At 49.4% G+C, this 15628-nt stretch overlaps 1 protein-coding gene across 10 annotated transcripts; it reads left to right on the top strand.

Moving 5' to 3' along the window:
- Window positions 1–346: 346 nt before the first annotated feature.
- Window positions 347–14972, top strand: SH3GLB2 (SH3 domain containing GRB2 like, endophilin B2). Of its 10 annotated transcripts, XM_039345093.1 has the most exons (13): window positions 348–574; window positions 3960–4101; window positions 4801–4929; window positions 5467–5600; window positions 6046–6138; window positions 6805–6816; window positions 8532–8594; window positions 10967–10990; window positions 11246–11335; window positions 11603–11703; window positions 12097–12111; window positions 12622–12889; window positions 13033–14972. In XM_039345093.1, exons 1-13 carry the CDS (start codon window positions 512–514, stop codon window positions 13138–13140), a joined length of 1242 nt encoding a protein of 413 aa, XP_039201027.1. In that variant the 5' UTR covers window positions 348–511; the 3' UTR covers window positions 13141–14972. The 10 variants fall into 10 exon arrangements, with proteins under 10 accessions (XP_039201030.1, XP_039201027.1, XP_039201034.1 ...); XM_039345096.1 differs by lacking the exon at window positions 10967–10990 and having other exon boundaries at window positions 347–574; XM_039345100.1 differs by lacking the exon at window positions 8532–8594.
- The last annotated feature ends 656 nt before the right edge of the window (window positions 14973–15628 follow it).

The following is a 15628-nucleotide window of genomic DNA, read 5'->3' as shown; positions in this document are numbered from 1 at the left end:
GGAAACTAATCGAGAAGCAACCTGGAATTAAAGTAATCAATGGAAGAGCTTGCCTCCAGAAGTTGTGGGTGCTCCATCACTGGAGACTTTCAAAAAGAGAGTGGGCAACGCTTTATCTGAAACGGTCTCCTGGTCGAGCAGGAGGTTGGACTAGATGACCTCTGAGATCTCTTCCAAACTCTGTTATTTTATTACGTTCTATGCTACTCCGGGGATGGAGTGCTTTCCCCGAGGGTGCCCGGCGGAGACTGCAATGGCAACCGGTGCGTAAAAACGCGGCGCTTTTACGCGCGGCGCTGGAGAGCTCCGGCCGGGCCGGGTGCCTTTAAGGGGCTGCTTGGCTGGCTGGGCGGGGAGGGGCGTTCGCGGCGCTCGAGGCTGGCGGCCGTTCGCTGGCGTTGCTCTCCGCCTTCTCGTCTGCCCGCAGCGCTAGCCCAGCCCCGCCGGCTCGCTCTGCTGCGGGGAGAGCCAGCCAGGCAGCCGGCCGTCGCCCTCGCCGCTTTCCCACGCCATGGATTTCAACATGAAGAAGCTGGCATCGGACGCGGGCGTCTTCTTCACCCGAGCGGTGCAGGTGGGGCGGGCAGGCGGCCAGATCGGGGTGCGGGGGCTCTGCAAGCGGGGGAGCCGCGTCTTTCCCCGCCTGATCGTCTGAATCAGGCCGTTGTCTGAAGCTGGAGGGGGAGGAAATTTCTTTGCGCGCCGCGGGGGGGGGGCAGCTCGGGCTCTAATAATGACACTAAGGACCATAATGCACGCCTGCAAGGAGTGTCAGGGTGCAGGAGGAAGAGGAGGAGGAGGGCAGGCTGCCTTGTTTCGCCCGCGTGCCAGAGAAGCGTGGGAAGGGAATGCCAGGCAGAAAAAGAAATAGGTCGTGTTTATCATTCTCCCCCCCCCCCCTCCAAACCCGGGATCTGACTTAATGCAACATGCCTGGTTCGGCCAGTGAGGACGGATGCACGGATGGGTGGGTCGGGTTGCAGTTGGTTGGCTGGATCAATTGCGTGCTTCCTGGTTGTGTGAACGAGGCCTGCTTAGATTTAAAGGGCAAGCTTCCCATTTCTGCTCGGACGCTACAGGTCAGCTCCCAAAGGAGCACCCAAACAGGGCAGGCTGAACCAGGATTGGGGGGGGTGGTCGTCCTGCAAAACTCGCCTTGGAGCCTCCTCTGTACATCTCTGCTTACCCGAATGAAGACAGAGAGTGATGCTCGTGTTTTTGTTTGTTCCAGCTGGCTGATGTGGATGGGGGTCCACTAAACCAGCTGGCTGCTTTCGCCCACAAAGTCTTAAGCCATTATCCGGCCCCGTGGCATTTTGCAACTGACTATTTCCTAAAGACTCCAGCGGGTGACTGTGCAATCTTGCTGGGCCCTGCGTCCCTTTCACTTTTTTAATTTGGGGGTTTGTAAATGCTACTTTCCCAAAGGCTGCAGTCAGAGGAACCAAACCCTGGTCTGAACACACCTCAAACATATGGTACCTGTCATATTGACCTTGCAGTTTAAATTTGGAGGGGAAAAAAGGCAGTAAAGATTTCCTGGAATATCACACCCAGATCCTTTGGTAAGGTCGTCAAAGAGAATTTGTTCCGCAAATGTCCCTCTAGGTTGCATCTGATCCTCCAACTGATGGGACTTTTATTTCTGTTCACTGGAGGTGCTTGCTAGACAAATGGACGTTTTTCAAAGGTTGAGCTCTGTTGCAGAAGACATAACATATAAAGAAGTAGAATGAAATATGGCTGGTGTTCGGAAGAAGATAAAAATTTTATAGATATTGGGTAGGAATTTTTTGTCCCAGCCTCTTTTTCTGACTTGTTAATGAGGAAGGAGTGAATTGAAGGCGGATGAATAACTTGTATAAACTCCAAATCCAAGCTGGGAGCCAACCTGATTCCTGTTGACTTTCTGAAAGCAAAACAGGTTTTGCCTTTTCCTTCTGGACTTGCTCTGTTCGGCCATTAAACCATCCCACGGTCTGCTTCCCCGTTGTATCTTGTTTTTTAAAAAATGGACTAAAGGTGCCTCCAGACAGATGGTTTACAGCTTTGCCATCCAAATTATTTATTGCAGATCATTTCTCTTGTTTTTCAAGATGTCACAACTTCAGGCAGCTTGAGGGGTGATAAGTGTTGATGAAATTGCAGGATTTTGTTTATTGCAATGTATATTTGCCGGACTATGTATTTTTATTATACTGCAATATATATGCAATATATTTTATTTAAAATATATTCACACCGTAATATATATTTGCAATGTTATACAGCTATTTAATACATATATTTATTGCAAAGCATATTTGCAATTTTAGATAGGTTACTATGTATGTATTTGAAATACATATACATACATAGTTACGTATACACACACACATATTAGACAGACTCTCAGCCTAGCTCACCTCACAGGATTGTTGTGGGGAAAATAGGATGAAAGAGTATTAGGTACGTTTGCTGCCTTGAGTTATTTATAAAGAATAGAGATGGGATACAAATAAAACACATGCAATACGATTAATATATATTGCAATATGGCAATATGGCAATATAGGCAATATGTTTGCAACATTAGGCTAACATTTAGCACGAATTGCAATGCATGTTTTCAATTTTGTATAAATTATTTCATAACAATATATTGTAGTATATATTGTTGTCTTTGTGCGCACAAACATATCCTTGGAAAAAGGAACTTTTCCATCGTATAGAGTCATTCGGTCCTTTTTAACAGCTTTCTTTTTGTATTTAAAAAAAGGGGAGGGGTGATCTTTGGAAAGAGGATGAAAGAGGGGGGACAGTTGGGGTGGAGACAGAAAACACTGTTCCCCTGTTTGTTTCGCAGCTAGTGCAATACGGTGCAAAGCTTGGCTGAAATCAAACAGCCCCTTTGGGAGTTAGCATTGTTCTCCTTTGATAGCCGCTGCATTGACTGTGTTCTGGAAATAACCCTTTGCACAGTTTGAGTCCTGGAGTTGCTTTTTTGCAAAAGGGGGGGGAGCTATATTTTGCAATCTGCAATGGGCATTTTGCCCTGGATCCTTCCAACTGGGCTGGGCTGGGTCCCCTGGGCCAGTTAAAAAATTCTATCACCTCCAGTTACCATGGTCTTCTCACCTGCTAAGTAAAAGAGGTTTCCGAGAGGAGGCCTGCATCCCCTGAGCCCACTTGGCATTTTTATTTTCTAAGCAAACCAGCGAAGAACAACAAAAAAAAAAAGCTTTCTAGCTATCATCCATTCGGGCTCTTTGCAGTCCTCGGTACTTTTTAAATTCAGTTAACTTCCAAGCAGGGCAGGCAGCCTGGCCTGCATTTAGAGATGCTCGAGATACAGGTGTTCCTTCATTTAGCGAGCGTTAGAAGTTACGACGATGGTGAAAAACAGTGACTGATGGTGGTTTTTCACACAACCGTTTCAGCATCCCCACAGTCACGTGATCAAAATTCAGGCAGCATCCTAGCCGTAATTCGAGTACTACCTGTACTTTTGGTTTGGGGCTGTCACAGCGAGTAGCTTTTGCAGAACCGCAGTTTTGACCCCTGAAGACTGAATCTTCCCCAGGATGGGAGAAATTCTCCTGCAGAATTCCTAACCTTGGGGTTTGGGACGATGGGTAAGCTAACACACTGCAGCTGCCTCTTTCCACTTGACTGAGCCCCAACAGCGGAGGAAACCGGACCGGCTGGTAATTCATCAGCCAGGTTTCTTTGCAAGCTGAAAGCTGGTGAGGCTGTCTGGGTGCTGAGTCACCAATTAGCTCTCTTGCGTGGGGCCGGCTGGCCCCGTTCCCAGGAAAGCTTCAAGTTGTTTTTGTGTATCCTTTCCAGGAAAATAACAATAAGCATCAGCATCCTTGTTGCAAGTGGTGTTTAGCCACTGGATTTGCGTTTAAGGGTAGTATTTGGCTGTGGGAACCATCCAGGCTGTTTCATGCCTGCTTTTCCTTCTCTTCCTGCAGTTCACGGAGGAGAAACTCGGCCAGGCGGAGAAGACCGAGTTAGATGCCCACTTTGAAAACCTCCTCGCTCGAGCAGACACCACCAAAAATTGGACCGAGAAGATTTTACGACAGACGGAAGTCCTGCTTCAGCCGAACCCCAGTAAGCAGAAATTAATTCCATCATTTCCTCCTACGAAATGGGGATTTTTGCTCACTGAAAGAAAGTGGGCCGTGCACCCTCACTGGAGGCTTTCAAGAAGAGACTGGACTCTCCTACTTGTGCAGGGAGTTGGACTAGAAGACCTCCAGGGTCCCGTCCAACACTGTTGATCAATCAGAATCCACAGAGATAAATAACCATTTTTCCTATTGTTCTGCTCCTTCTGCAGTTCTCAAAATTATTCACAGACACCCATTTTAGAATATTTTCAGTTTGGTGCTCTTCTGAAGGGCATGGAATGGCAGCACCCAGAATCCCCCTGCCTAAGTGTCTGGGGGATTCTGGGAGTCGCAGCCCAAACATCGCTGGACAGTTGCCCAAGGGCAATAAACAGTTTAAATTGGGCGTTTTAAGACCTGTGGGCACATGCATAGCATACGTCATCATGGTATATAATAAAAAATATAATTAACAAATAACGTCTACTGTCGAACATTTTATATATTGACTTATTTAACAGATTTATATAGCCTTCACCGATTGTTTTTTGGAAGAAAGGAAGCGAAAGTACACTTTAATTTTTTCGGGCGACTTAAGCAACAAAACGGGACCGTTCTCAGAGCGGCAACGGTGTCTTTCCTTCTCCAAGGAAGAGCTGCCCAGTGTGTAACACAACCATGTCTGTCCGCTTTGTTGCAGGTGCCCGAGTGGAGGAGTTCCTGTACGAGAAGCTGGACCGGAAGGTCCCGTCCCGGGTGACCAATGTGGAACTTCTGGCCCAGTACATGATGGAAGCGGCCAGCGACTTCGGTGCCACCTCTCCATATGGTGAGTCCTGGCCCGAGGAGGCCAGACCGATATTTTGGCAGAGGCAAAGCAGGCGGTGATCTATCCCTCCTCTGGTTGTCATGGTTCCCTTTCTCATGCACTCGGCCGTCTGCCGGAGATGTTCAGCTTTGCACTGTTTGAGCGAGGGGTTGGGCTGGATGAGCTCAAGAGGGCCAATAAAGGAGAAGGTTGCAGGCAGCTTTGACTCCCTGCCAAGAATCTGATTTAGTGTTAGGAAAGAACTTTCTATCAGCCAGAAAGCAAGGAAAGAAAACTGCTTTCCTGTGGCTGGATATGTCCACACTGACGCTGCTTTTCCATGGGATTCCTGCCTCGAGTGGGGGGTTCGAATCCGTGGCCTCGGGGGTTCTTTCGAATCCAGCAGTCCCACCTTTGGAAGGGGAAGAGTTGCATTACCGGGGTTCAAAAACAGAGGCTCGGCAGCTTCCTGCAGCTTAAGAGACTTCTCAAGTTGAAATTCAGTCCAGCTTGGATGGGAGACCACCAGGAAATGCCAACAGTGCCTTCTCTCGCTAGGCAAAACTCTCATCAAAGTTGGGGAAACCGAACGGCGCCTTGGAGGAGCTGAGCGGGACTTCATTCACGTGGCCTCCATCAATTTCCTGACTCCTCTGCGCAACTTCCTGGAGGGAGACTGGAGAACCATTTCGGTGCGTACAAACGGAGGGCAGGAAGGATGGGAGAAAAGGGCCCGTTTGGATGGAAGGGGCTCCTTCGGGGGCTTGGCAACCGGCATGCAATTAGGACAGTTGCAGAGTTTCAGGGTCACGTGACCTCCACTGGCCACCTTCCCAGCTGGCTTCCAACAAGCAGAGTCAATGGGGAAAGCTGGATTCCCTTAATGGCCACGTGACTGACTTAACAACTTCGGGGATTAGCTTAACAACCACAATTAAACAACCGTGTAAAATTAGACGTGACTCGCTTCGCAGTGGAAATTGCGGTCCCCACTGGGGTTCTGAGTTGACTTCCTTGCATGTCCTAATTCAAAACCGCAAAAGCACCAGTTTGGGGAATCAGAATACAGAGCAACAGAGTTGGGAGGGACCCTGGAGGTCATCTAGTCCAACCCGGGACTTTCTCCCGTTTTTCCAGAAAGAGCGACGGATCCTGCAAAACCGTCGGCTGGACCTGGACGCTTGCAAAGCTCGGCTGAAGAAAGCAAAGGCTGCGGAAGCGAAAGCCGCGGTAATTTTCTTCCTTCTCCCCCCCCTCCCCACCGGCCTGCCTGCCCCCCCCCGAGCGTATATCCGTCAGCATGCGGCACGCGAGATCCCGGCCTCCCATCTCTTTCTCGCCCACCAGATGGGCTGTGTTGTGCCTGTCTCTGATGAGGAAGGGGAAGGCTTAATATGTTTGCCATGCCTTCTGCCCCCACACAGCCCCACGCCCCCCCAAAAAGAAGAAATGGTTTCCCTGCTGCAACAGAGAGAGGGGGGAGAGAGAGCTGACCCCAAATCTCTTGAGTTTTTCGTTTGCAAAAACCCAGGGCTTTACTCACCCCAGCAGGAACTGCAAAATCCTGTGCAAAAAATAGCCAACTTTTTGCAGAGTTTCCACCCAGTTCCTCAATTCAGCTTTCTTTCTCAGAAGCTAACATCCTAGTCCTCATCAAACTCTTAGTCGTCCCAGGAGCTTAACCAGCATCCGATTAGGAGGGTGATTTAAATCAGCCGGAAGCGATTTAACAAACTTTGTTGGACGCCAGAGGTTTTGTTCCTGCCTGCCTTGCTTTGTTTCCCTTTTTGCTCTTCTGAATATTTTGTCCTCCCTGTGTCCTGCTCTCCACTAACCTCTGCTTTTGTTTTGTCCTTTTTGTTTTATTATTTTGTTTTCGTCTGTAATTTTGCTCAGTGTGAGGGAACTGTGAGTATTACTTGTGCTAGTAGTGCTGTGGCATTATTATTATTATCGTCGTCATCATTATCGTTATTTTTGGATGGACTGCTCCTTTTGGATTGGCCTTTTGGGTGCATGGAGAGAATGGGGTGTGGATGGGGAGGGTCTTCCCTGCAACGGGGGCATTCAGCCCCTTCCTCAAACACGGAGCTGGGTTTCAAAGGCAGGATTGCAGGAAACAGGACTGTGTGTACACCGTGCTGGCAAAACGCTAAAGTTTGGCTTTGTTCTTTTTGTTAAGTTTCTAGTCCTTAAGAGGTGCGAAGAAATGGTTGAAAATGGTTGAAAAGGAGGAAACGGCATCTCAATTTTCTGGGCTGATCTCTTTTTTTTGAGCTGCCTTCCATAAGAAGAGGTGGTAACTGTTGGCTTTTTTTTTCTTTTTTAAAGGAACCAGGTTACACACAGCCCTGTTTTTTTGGGGGGAAGGGGTGTGAGAATAGCGTGCATGGGGAGGCAAGCCAAGAGGGAGATGGAGACCTTTAGCTAAGAATGGTGGTTTAGGCCTTCGAAGGACTACCATGGACATCTAGCTGAATTTATTGTATTTATTTTGTTTTATATCCTGCCGTTATTGTTTTTATAAATAACTCAAGTTGGCAAACATACACAATACTCCTTTCTCCTCCTACGTTTCTCACAACAACAACCCTGTGGGATACACTGCCTTGGAAGATGGAGGTTTCATTTCCTAAGTGCTCCATTTCATGCAATGAGTTAGATCCTCAGTTTTATCTATTCCGCACCCCCAACCTCACCCACTTTATTTATTTACTCTAGTGCGCTTTTAAACTTTTGTTCAACTGTAAGCTGCCCAGAATGGCTGTATTAGTGAGATGGGCTGCATAAATGTCCAATAAATTAATAAATAAAGTCATTCTGAAGCCAGAGCCGTTACAGAAATCTCTTCAGAAAATGCTAAGACTCCACTGGCTAATTATGTCCATCTAGCAAGAAAATCAGTGCTCCTTTTACACCCTTAGGTGGCCCCCCCCTCCTCCTCCTCCTCCACCTCCACCATCATAGGCTGGCCTAGAGGGATTTCAAAAGCATGAAACCTGCATGGCTGGTGTGGAATTCGGCACTGCCTTTTATTTTATTTTGTTTTTTCCCCCTAAGTTTCTAGTCCTCATGTTTTCGGAATGCCCTATGTCTGTGTGAGCAAGCAAGGCTGAGAGCGGGAAGAGGAAAAGGCACCGGCTGGGTGATGTGAATTTCTGCGGTGTGGCTGCTCCTGCCTGCTTTCTCTGGCCCGCAATACCCGTAATTTCATTTTCTGCCCTCCAAAGAGGATCGGGCAGCTTCCGGGAGTTTAATCAGCCATTCTTGTTCTGCTGTTCGGAACAAAAGAGCATCTCAGTCTCAGCTCCTTTGAGACTGTGGGGGGGGGGGAGACTTCAGCTTCCAGAATGTCCCAGCCAGCATGCTAGCTGGGGGATTCTGGGAGTTGAAGTCCATCCGTCTTAAACCAGGCTGGCTGGAGAACGTGGGGACCTTCCTTGAAACGCGCCGAGCCCCGAGGACAGGCGGAAGAGAATTGGGAGGACCCTTGGATTTCAGGAGACCCTCCCAACCGTCCCCCTTGGGCCTGGGGGACCCAGAGGGGGCCCCTTCCTCACCAGTTCCCAGCCCCCCCTTTTCCCGACGCATGCTGTGTGTGAATTTGTATTCCCCCTCCATAGGCGGTGCCCGACTTTCAAGAGACTAGACCTCGTAATTACATTCTCTCCGCCAGTGCAGCCGCGGTAAGACCCGTCCCCATTCTCGCCCCCCCATCTCTCCTTGGACATCCCTTCTCCCCCGCCCCCCCCCTTCCTTGCCAATCTGGATCGAGCACCGGCTGCCTCCAGCATTTTAACGTGAGCCAAGCGATCCTCAAAGGACCAGGGGCGACATGATAGCAGTGTTCCAATATTTGGGGGGCTGCCACGAAGGAGGGAGGGTCCAGCCACTCTCCAAAGCACCTGCAAGAAGCAACGGAGGGGAACGAATCAAGGAGAGAAGCAAGCTAGAGGTTCTCCTGCATGAAACACCAACACCGGGGTGGTGAAGTTCCACAGTTGCTTTTTCAAAAGGCAAAATGGTTTTTCCTTGAAGACGTTTCGCTTCTCGTCCAAGAAGCTTCTTCAGTTCTGATTGTGGTTCAGTTCTGACTCCAGTACAGTTCAGTCAGAACTGGAGAAGCTTCTTGGATGAGGAGCGAAACGTCTTCAAGGAAAAACCAAGAAAGTCCAGTTTTTGAAAAAGCACTTTTGGAGCAAGCGTGACCTGGATGATGGAGAATATCCATAGACCTGTAGGTAGACCGTCTTTAGCCCAGAGGTGGACAGCTGGATGACCCCCTTACTTGACCCCATAACTCCTCCCTGTCTCCCTCCTGCCTCACCATCCCTTTCCTGCTTCCCCCCTCCCCCATTAATGGGAGACATTCAAAGAGAGGGAAAAAAACAATTGTCACTTTAGAGTAATTGGCTTTCACCCGACCACCACAGTGGGGTTCCTTCCCAAAGCAGTTAAGGGGTTTGCCAGCATTATCCACCCATTCAGACATTCGTCCGTTCATCTGGGTTTGCGGCTGTGCTGCCTCACGTTAAAATGTCGGAACTTCCCAAAAAAACCAACAACAACCCCTTCCCCATGTCCGTTTTCTGCCTTGCTGACGCTCCCACTGGGAAGGAACCAGGTTCAATCCAGATTCAGGGAGATTGGGGGGCGACGCAAAGGGGCCCCCGGCATCCCGGCATTTGCTTTGCAGAGGAATTGCTTTCTTTTCCACAGCCCTGCTGGGGTGGCATGCTGGCTGCTCCCCTAAATCATCACCCTGGGGAAGGGGGGGGGCTTTCTTTTCCACAGCGGTGTTTCTGCTCCAAATTGGCAACTTTGGGGAGGCAGTGCCGGCTTTGCTAATTTGGCCAAAAAAGGAGGAGGCAAAACGTTGGACGTGGGTGGAACTTTGGAGAGAAAAGGAAGACAGTCAGTGCTGCTTTCTTCCGATCCAGAAAAAAGACCGGGAGTGTAGAGCCTTTTGAAACCATGGTTTCTCTTGTTTGGCCCTGACATCCAGGCCAGGTCACTCCGCTAGGAGCCAGCCGGGTGCTGCAGCTGCCCAAAAAGCCAACACAGTCCTGGGCTGCATCAGTGGCTTCCCACGGTCACCTGACCGTGCTTGACCATGATTCTTTTCCAGCAAAAAAAAAAAACGCCCTTTGCGGACAATGGAATTGGTTAAGGGCCCCGGCATGGTGATTTATTTAGCGATCCCTGTAAAAAACAAAGTCATAAAATCAGTCACCGTCACACAGTGATCCCTCCTTATTGACCCGCCCAACTTAAAGCTTTGATTCCAAGCGGAGTCGACTTCTCCCATCATTTTCCAGAACCGTTGTCATAAGTGTCCTTGTGAATGGACAGGGCTGGCTGGAGAATTCTGGGAGCCGAAGTCCACAAGTCTTAAAGTTGCCACGTTTGGAGTTCCCTGGTTCACACCGTTGGTTTTCCGTGTCTCTCCATCCAAAATCTGCAATTGGGGCCTGGCCCACCCTGGGGGAACGTTTTTGCTGTGAGAAAGAAAGGCACCCACTTCTTTGGAAATGCTGCTTTGCTTCGGCCTGGTTGCGCGGTGCATGGCGTGTTGCCTTTTGCGGTGAGCTTTTGTGCCAGATCCCACCCAAGTGAGCAGATGGCCTTGCAGGACCCTAGATGGCCCATCGTGAAGAACGAAGAGTTTCTCATAGCTCATAGGACAGGACAGGAGGTCTGTCTAGGCCAGGGGTCTCCAGGCCTGGACAAATTAAGACTTGTGGACTTCAACTCCCAGGATTGCACGGCTGGCTTGGGAATTCTGGGAGTTGAAGTCCACAAGTTTTAAAGTGGCCGTGTTTGAGGACCCCCGGTCTATCTTCATCCCAATACCTGGGGAGGGGGAAATGGAATGGTCTCACCATCTGGGGACGGGGCTGCTGCCGTCTGCCACTCTGGCTGGGGGACGGGCTGGCTGCATTCCCACGGTCACCCCTATTGTGGCTACCCCCAAAGCGACTTTGTTGTGTCGAATGTTGGCAGTTTGGTGTCTTCTAATGTTGACCTGCTTTTCCGTTTGTCCTGTGGTTCCCCACAGCTTTGGAATGACGAGGTGGAAAAAGTAAGTACTACCAATATTCTGGTATTCCTCTCTTTTCTTTTTTTAAATCCAAAAATGTCAGCAGCCAAAAATAAAAATCCACGGCAGTTAAAAAATAAAACAAAACGGTGTTTGGTCAATAAAATGCAGAAAATGGGCTGAAAGGTCTGATCAGTGTAGCGTGGGTGGGGGGTGGATATATTTAGAATATTTGGAATAGTCACAGTAGCCACGGTGCCCTCATTCGAAGGATGCTTCATGGTTTGGTTTTTGCAGGCGGAGCACGAACTGCGACTGGCCCAGACGGAGTTTGACCGACAGGCCGAAGTCACCCGACTTCTCTTGGAAGGCATCAGCAGCACGCATGTGAGTTTTTGATTTGATGGTTACATTTATCTGCCCCCCGTCTCGCCCTAGGGACTGTCCTAGGAGGCCTCCAGTAATACACGTAGTCCTCAACTTAGTTCATTTGGTGACTGTCCAAAGTCACAACGGCCCTGGAAAAAGCGGCTTTCGATCTTTGTAGTGCCATCTTGTAAAAATATTGAGGACCTGATGCTTGGAATCGGCTGTTAAATTTCAGAGCCCTAACCTTCCTTGGACAATGAGCTGGCTTTCCTTTCCCCTCTCCAGGTCAACCACCTCCGATGTCTCCACGAGTTTGCAGAAGCTCAGACCACGTATTTTGCGCAGTGCTACCAATACATGCTGGACCTCCAGAAGCAGCTGAACAGGTAGCTAAATGGTTTGGGTGTTTTTGGTGCCGCTCAGGGTATATTAAAGGGAGGATATTTGGGGTGGTGGTGCCATGAGTGGGATGCTAAGGGCCAGAGGTTGCCCTCTTTAGAGGTTCCTGTCCCCTCCTGAGTCAGCACTTGAAAAATTTGGCTAAACTTAAAAAGTTTTGGAGGGTCTTCAGAACGGTTGGTGGTCCTCGACAGTTTTCAGACAGTGAGAAAACAATTAATGAGTGGAGCGGTTTTTCTCTGGAAATTGTGGGTGCTCCATCACAAGAGGCTCAACCCTATTATTCTGTGTCCTCTGTTCTGTTCATATTGAAGTTCAGAAATTTGGATGGATTTTTTTTTTATTTGTTGTCTTCTGTTCTGTCCCTCCCTGGCTTTCAGCTCCAGAGGAGAAATGTAAGTAAAACAATCTGATTTTTTTTTCCAGTGGTTTATTTTTAATGAAAACAATTTCAGGGTTATAACCTTCCTATGATTCCTGTGTTTGTCCACTTGTGAATGCTCCAACACTGGAGGTTTTCAAGAAGAGCCTGGACAGCCATCTGTCCAGAATGGGGCAGAGTCTCCTGCTTGAGAAGGGAGCTGGACTAGAAGACCTCCGAAATCCCTCCTAACTCTGTTATTCAGTCATTGCTAGCCTTAGTGGCACAGTTCACACAACTCAGTTGCTAAACCTGGCTAGTTTTAAGCTGGCGGTGTGAATCCCGTGGCTTGGCTTAGCAGAGGAGTCTGTGCATCCTCAGAAAACAGCCAAGTTTATGTACTGAGTAAACAAATTATCTCTTTGTCACACGAGTCCCCCACTCACACACGGTGGCTGCAACTGAGTTAAGCGAGTTGAACTACTGGAGCCGAAAGGTGGAAAGGCTGGCCAGCAACTTCCCTTCCTGTTCTTCTCTCCTCCAGGCTGCCGGGGACCTTCGTGGGCAATGCAGAGTCCACATCGCCCCCGCCCAACGCTGCTTCCCCAACAGGCATGGTCGCTGCCACAGGGCCCGCCGTGCCCACCCTCCCGGTGGTGCCCACGATCGCCAGGGCACCCAATTCAGCTCCAGGGGCTGAAGTGCTGAACCCCAGCGAGGTGAAGCCCCCCACCAGCGGGACCCGGAGAGCCCGGGTGCTGTATGACTACGAAGCAGCGGACAGCAGCGAGCTCTCCCTCCTCTCGGATGAGGTTGGCACCCCCGTCCTCTCGTGCCAGGCGTGGGTAGAACGCCTGGTGCCTGGGCAGCCCTGCTCGGCTATGGCTAGCTAACTTAACCCTCTGGATGTTTGGTTAGGGCAACCCCTGACCTCCTTCCGTCTCTTCTCTTTCAGATGATCACTGTGTACAGTCTCCCAGGGATGGACCCTGACTGGCTGATTGGAGAGAGGGGGAACAAAAAAGGCAAAGTCCCCGTCACCTACTTAGAGCTGCTGAGTTAAACACACCGCCTGGCAAGGACCACTCTTCAAGCAAAACCCTCGTCTCTCTTTTCTTTTCTTTTTTTGTAAAGGCTGAAACCGATTCATTCTGAGATCACTCGCGCTCACTATTTATTATTATTATTATTGTTGTTATTATTTTGGGTTCTTGGGATGTGTGGATTAAGGCCCCCAAAGGAGTGGAGGGTGAATCCCTTCCATTCTCCAGGGCTTCAGTGACTCCCTTCCATTCATCCTGGTTGGCTTTGAGAATTGTTGGGAGCTGCTGGGAAGACACCCCCGGCCCCTGTTGGGGATGGCAAAGTGGGGTCATAAGGACTAGCCACTTAGAGTTCCTTCCTTTCCTTCTCCTCCTCCCTCCTTTTCCGCTCCCTCCCCATCTTCCTATCTCTCCTTCCTTCCTTCCCTTTTCTCACCCTATTTCCCTCGTCCTGTCTTTTTCGGAGTCTTCAATCGCTTTTAGACATTCCAGGGGGGTGATGTGCAGAGAGAAAGGAGCTTTTTTCCTGGTTGCTGGCCAAGCCCCCCCCCCCCCGCCATCCAATTCCATTCCCAGACTTTGAGCCAGTTGGAGAAGAAAACTTTAGCTTTGGAGGCAGAGACGACCCTGCCTGGTCAGTCTTTTTGATAGACAGAAAGATCCTAAGAATTTAACGAAATCTGCAACTCGGCTGAAGTTTCCGTAACGGCTAAGCTTTGATTGCCTGCCTGTGCACCAATTCCACCTCTTGTACTGCCTTCTTGTGTGGAAACACACACACACACACGCAAACACATCTGCCTGAGATTGAGGAGCCCGGACTTGTCGTATCCCTTCATGCCCCACAGCTCAATCTTTAGGGTGTTTCTCCCGAAGTCGAAGCCATATGTAGAGCCAGTGTAAACCTAGCACAGAGCATGGAGCAGATTCAACCGCCACCCCGCGGCCCGGGGCTGTGTGGCTCAGCGCTTGGCTGGCCTCCCTCTGTGCGCTTTGAGGCTGATGTCGGGTCGCAGAGCCCTTCCTTCCGTCAGTGCATTTATTTTGAATGACTTCCAAATGTTTCTTTGCTTGCCGGTCTGTTGTCTCGTTCTCCCAGTGGGCTTCATTTTATCCCCTCCGAGTTTCTTCGTAAGAGAGCCGCGCGGGGTTTAGATAATTCTGCTCTTTCTGGAGATCCGTTCTGGGCTGGGAACAGAAATGCAGGATTTCTGAAGCTTCCCTGGACTGTGGGACATTGCCAAAACTATCGGGCAGAGATGTTTGGTAGAAGGAAGACTCTTGCTTGGTGTGATCTTTGGCAAAGGATGTGGTGGTTTTCACAAGCCCGTTGTTTTAAAAATACTTCCAGATAATAGTTCCACAGCAGGAGCCAAAATCATGAATCCTAGAAATGGATTGGACCTTAAGCTGTTTAGCAGCAGGGGGAGTCCACTCCCCGTGTAAAACATTTTGTCCTTCCTAAGTTATAGATGTTTTTCCTGTGTGCTCAGTTTAAAGCTTCTGCATGGTTTCCCCCCGTTTGAATGGGTTTTTTTTTTTTTTTGCGTTCTCCGGTGCTTGGCATGTATCCCTGGTCCGAGTCAGGAACACGTCTGCCCGCTGGGACCACGGATCCGGGAGACCTCGCCAGGAGGAAGCAGCAAGTAAGCGAGGCCCATTTTTCTGCGCGGGGGCCTCTGGGGGTGCCCCCCATCTTTCCTTGCAGCTGTTCGTATTCTGCAAAGGTTCTGCTTTTTTCTTTTAAGTTCCTTTAACTGCAGACTTTGAAGTGGGCCAAAAGCTCAAATGTAAAGGAAATGCCTGAAACTCTTGTTACTGCTATCTTTGATTAATAAAAAGTTAGAGCTGCTATTCGCTTCGGCTGACTTATTCCAAAAAAGCAGGATGTCTGTGACTTTTGAGCAAAAGGTTTTTTCCAGGCTAGGCAGAAATCAGGACTTGAGCCCCCCCCCCAAGGGGTTAGGGAAATGCAAATAGTCCTCAGCCTCGGATCACAACTAAATGAGACATTTCTTAAGTGAGCTTTGCTCCGTTTTACAAACTTGCTTGTCGTTTGTTAAGTGAATCACTGCTAGTAACACAGTTAAGTGAACCTGGCTGCCCCCACTGATTTTGCTTGTCAGAAGATCCCAAAAGGGGATCATGTGATCCCGGGATACTGCAACCGTCGTAAATACATGCCACTTGCCTGGATTTTGATCACATGATCTTGGGGATGCTGCAAAGGTTGCAACTGTGAAAAACTCGCTTCTGCTCAGCACCCAGTTGGCACTAGATGGTCCACCCACCCACCCCTGTGGTGACACGGCTGCTTTTCAAATACTTGGCAACTGCGAGCTTTTCAACAGCTTGCAACATCCCACATCACAACTGCAATCTGCAATGTTTGTGGCAGTTCTGCCAACGTTTGTGAGCATTTAGTTCTGACAAAAGCAATGGGTTCACTTAGCAGCTGGCATTTTGCTCAATAACCAGGCCCTGACTTGATCACCGCGGTGATTCGCT

This window comes from Crotalus tigris, unplaced genomic scaffold (genome assembly GCF_016545835.1).
Source record: "Crotalus tigris isolate CLP2741 ecotype Arizona unplaced genomic scaffold, ASM1654583v1 scf7180000017940.1788314, whole genome shotgun sequence".
Lineage (NCBI taxonomy): Eukaryota > Metazoa > Chordata > Lepidosauria > Squamata > Viperidae > Crotalus > Crotalus tigris.
The sequence above is the reverse complement of the archived record's forward strand: the minus strand, read 5'-3'. Positions and strand labels throughout refer to the sequence as shown.

What these genes read in the sequence shown, in the direction of transcription:
- SH3GLB2 (XM_039345093.1), top strand. Translation starts at nt 512, where the DNA reads ATGGATTTCAACATGAAGAAGCTGGCATCGGACGCGGGCGTCTTCTTC. An exon ending in CCTGCTTCAGCCGAACCCCA is followed by an intron (nt 4,102 to 4,800) that starts GTAAGCAGAAAT and finishes GCTTTGTTGCAG; the next exon opens with GTGCCCGAGTGGAGGAGTTC. An exon ending in CGGTGCCACCTCTCCATATG is followed by an intron (nt 4,930 to 5,466) that starts GTGAGTCCTGGC and finishes TTCTCTCGCTAG; the next exon opens with GCAAAACTCTCATCAAAGTT.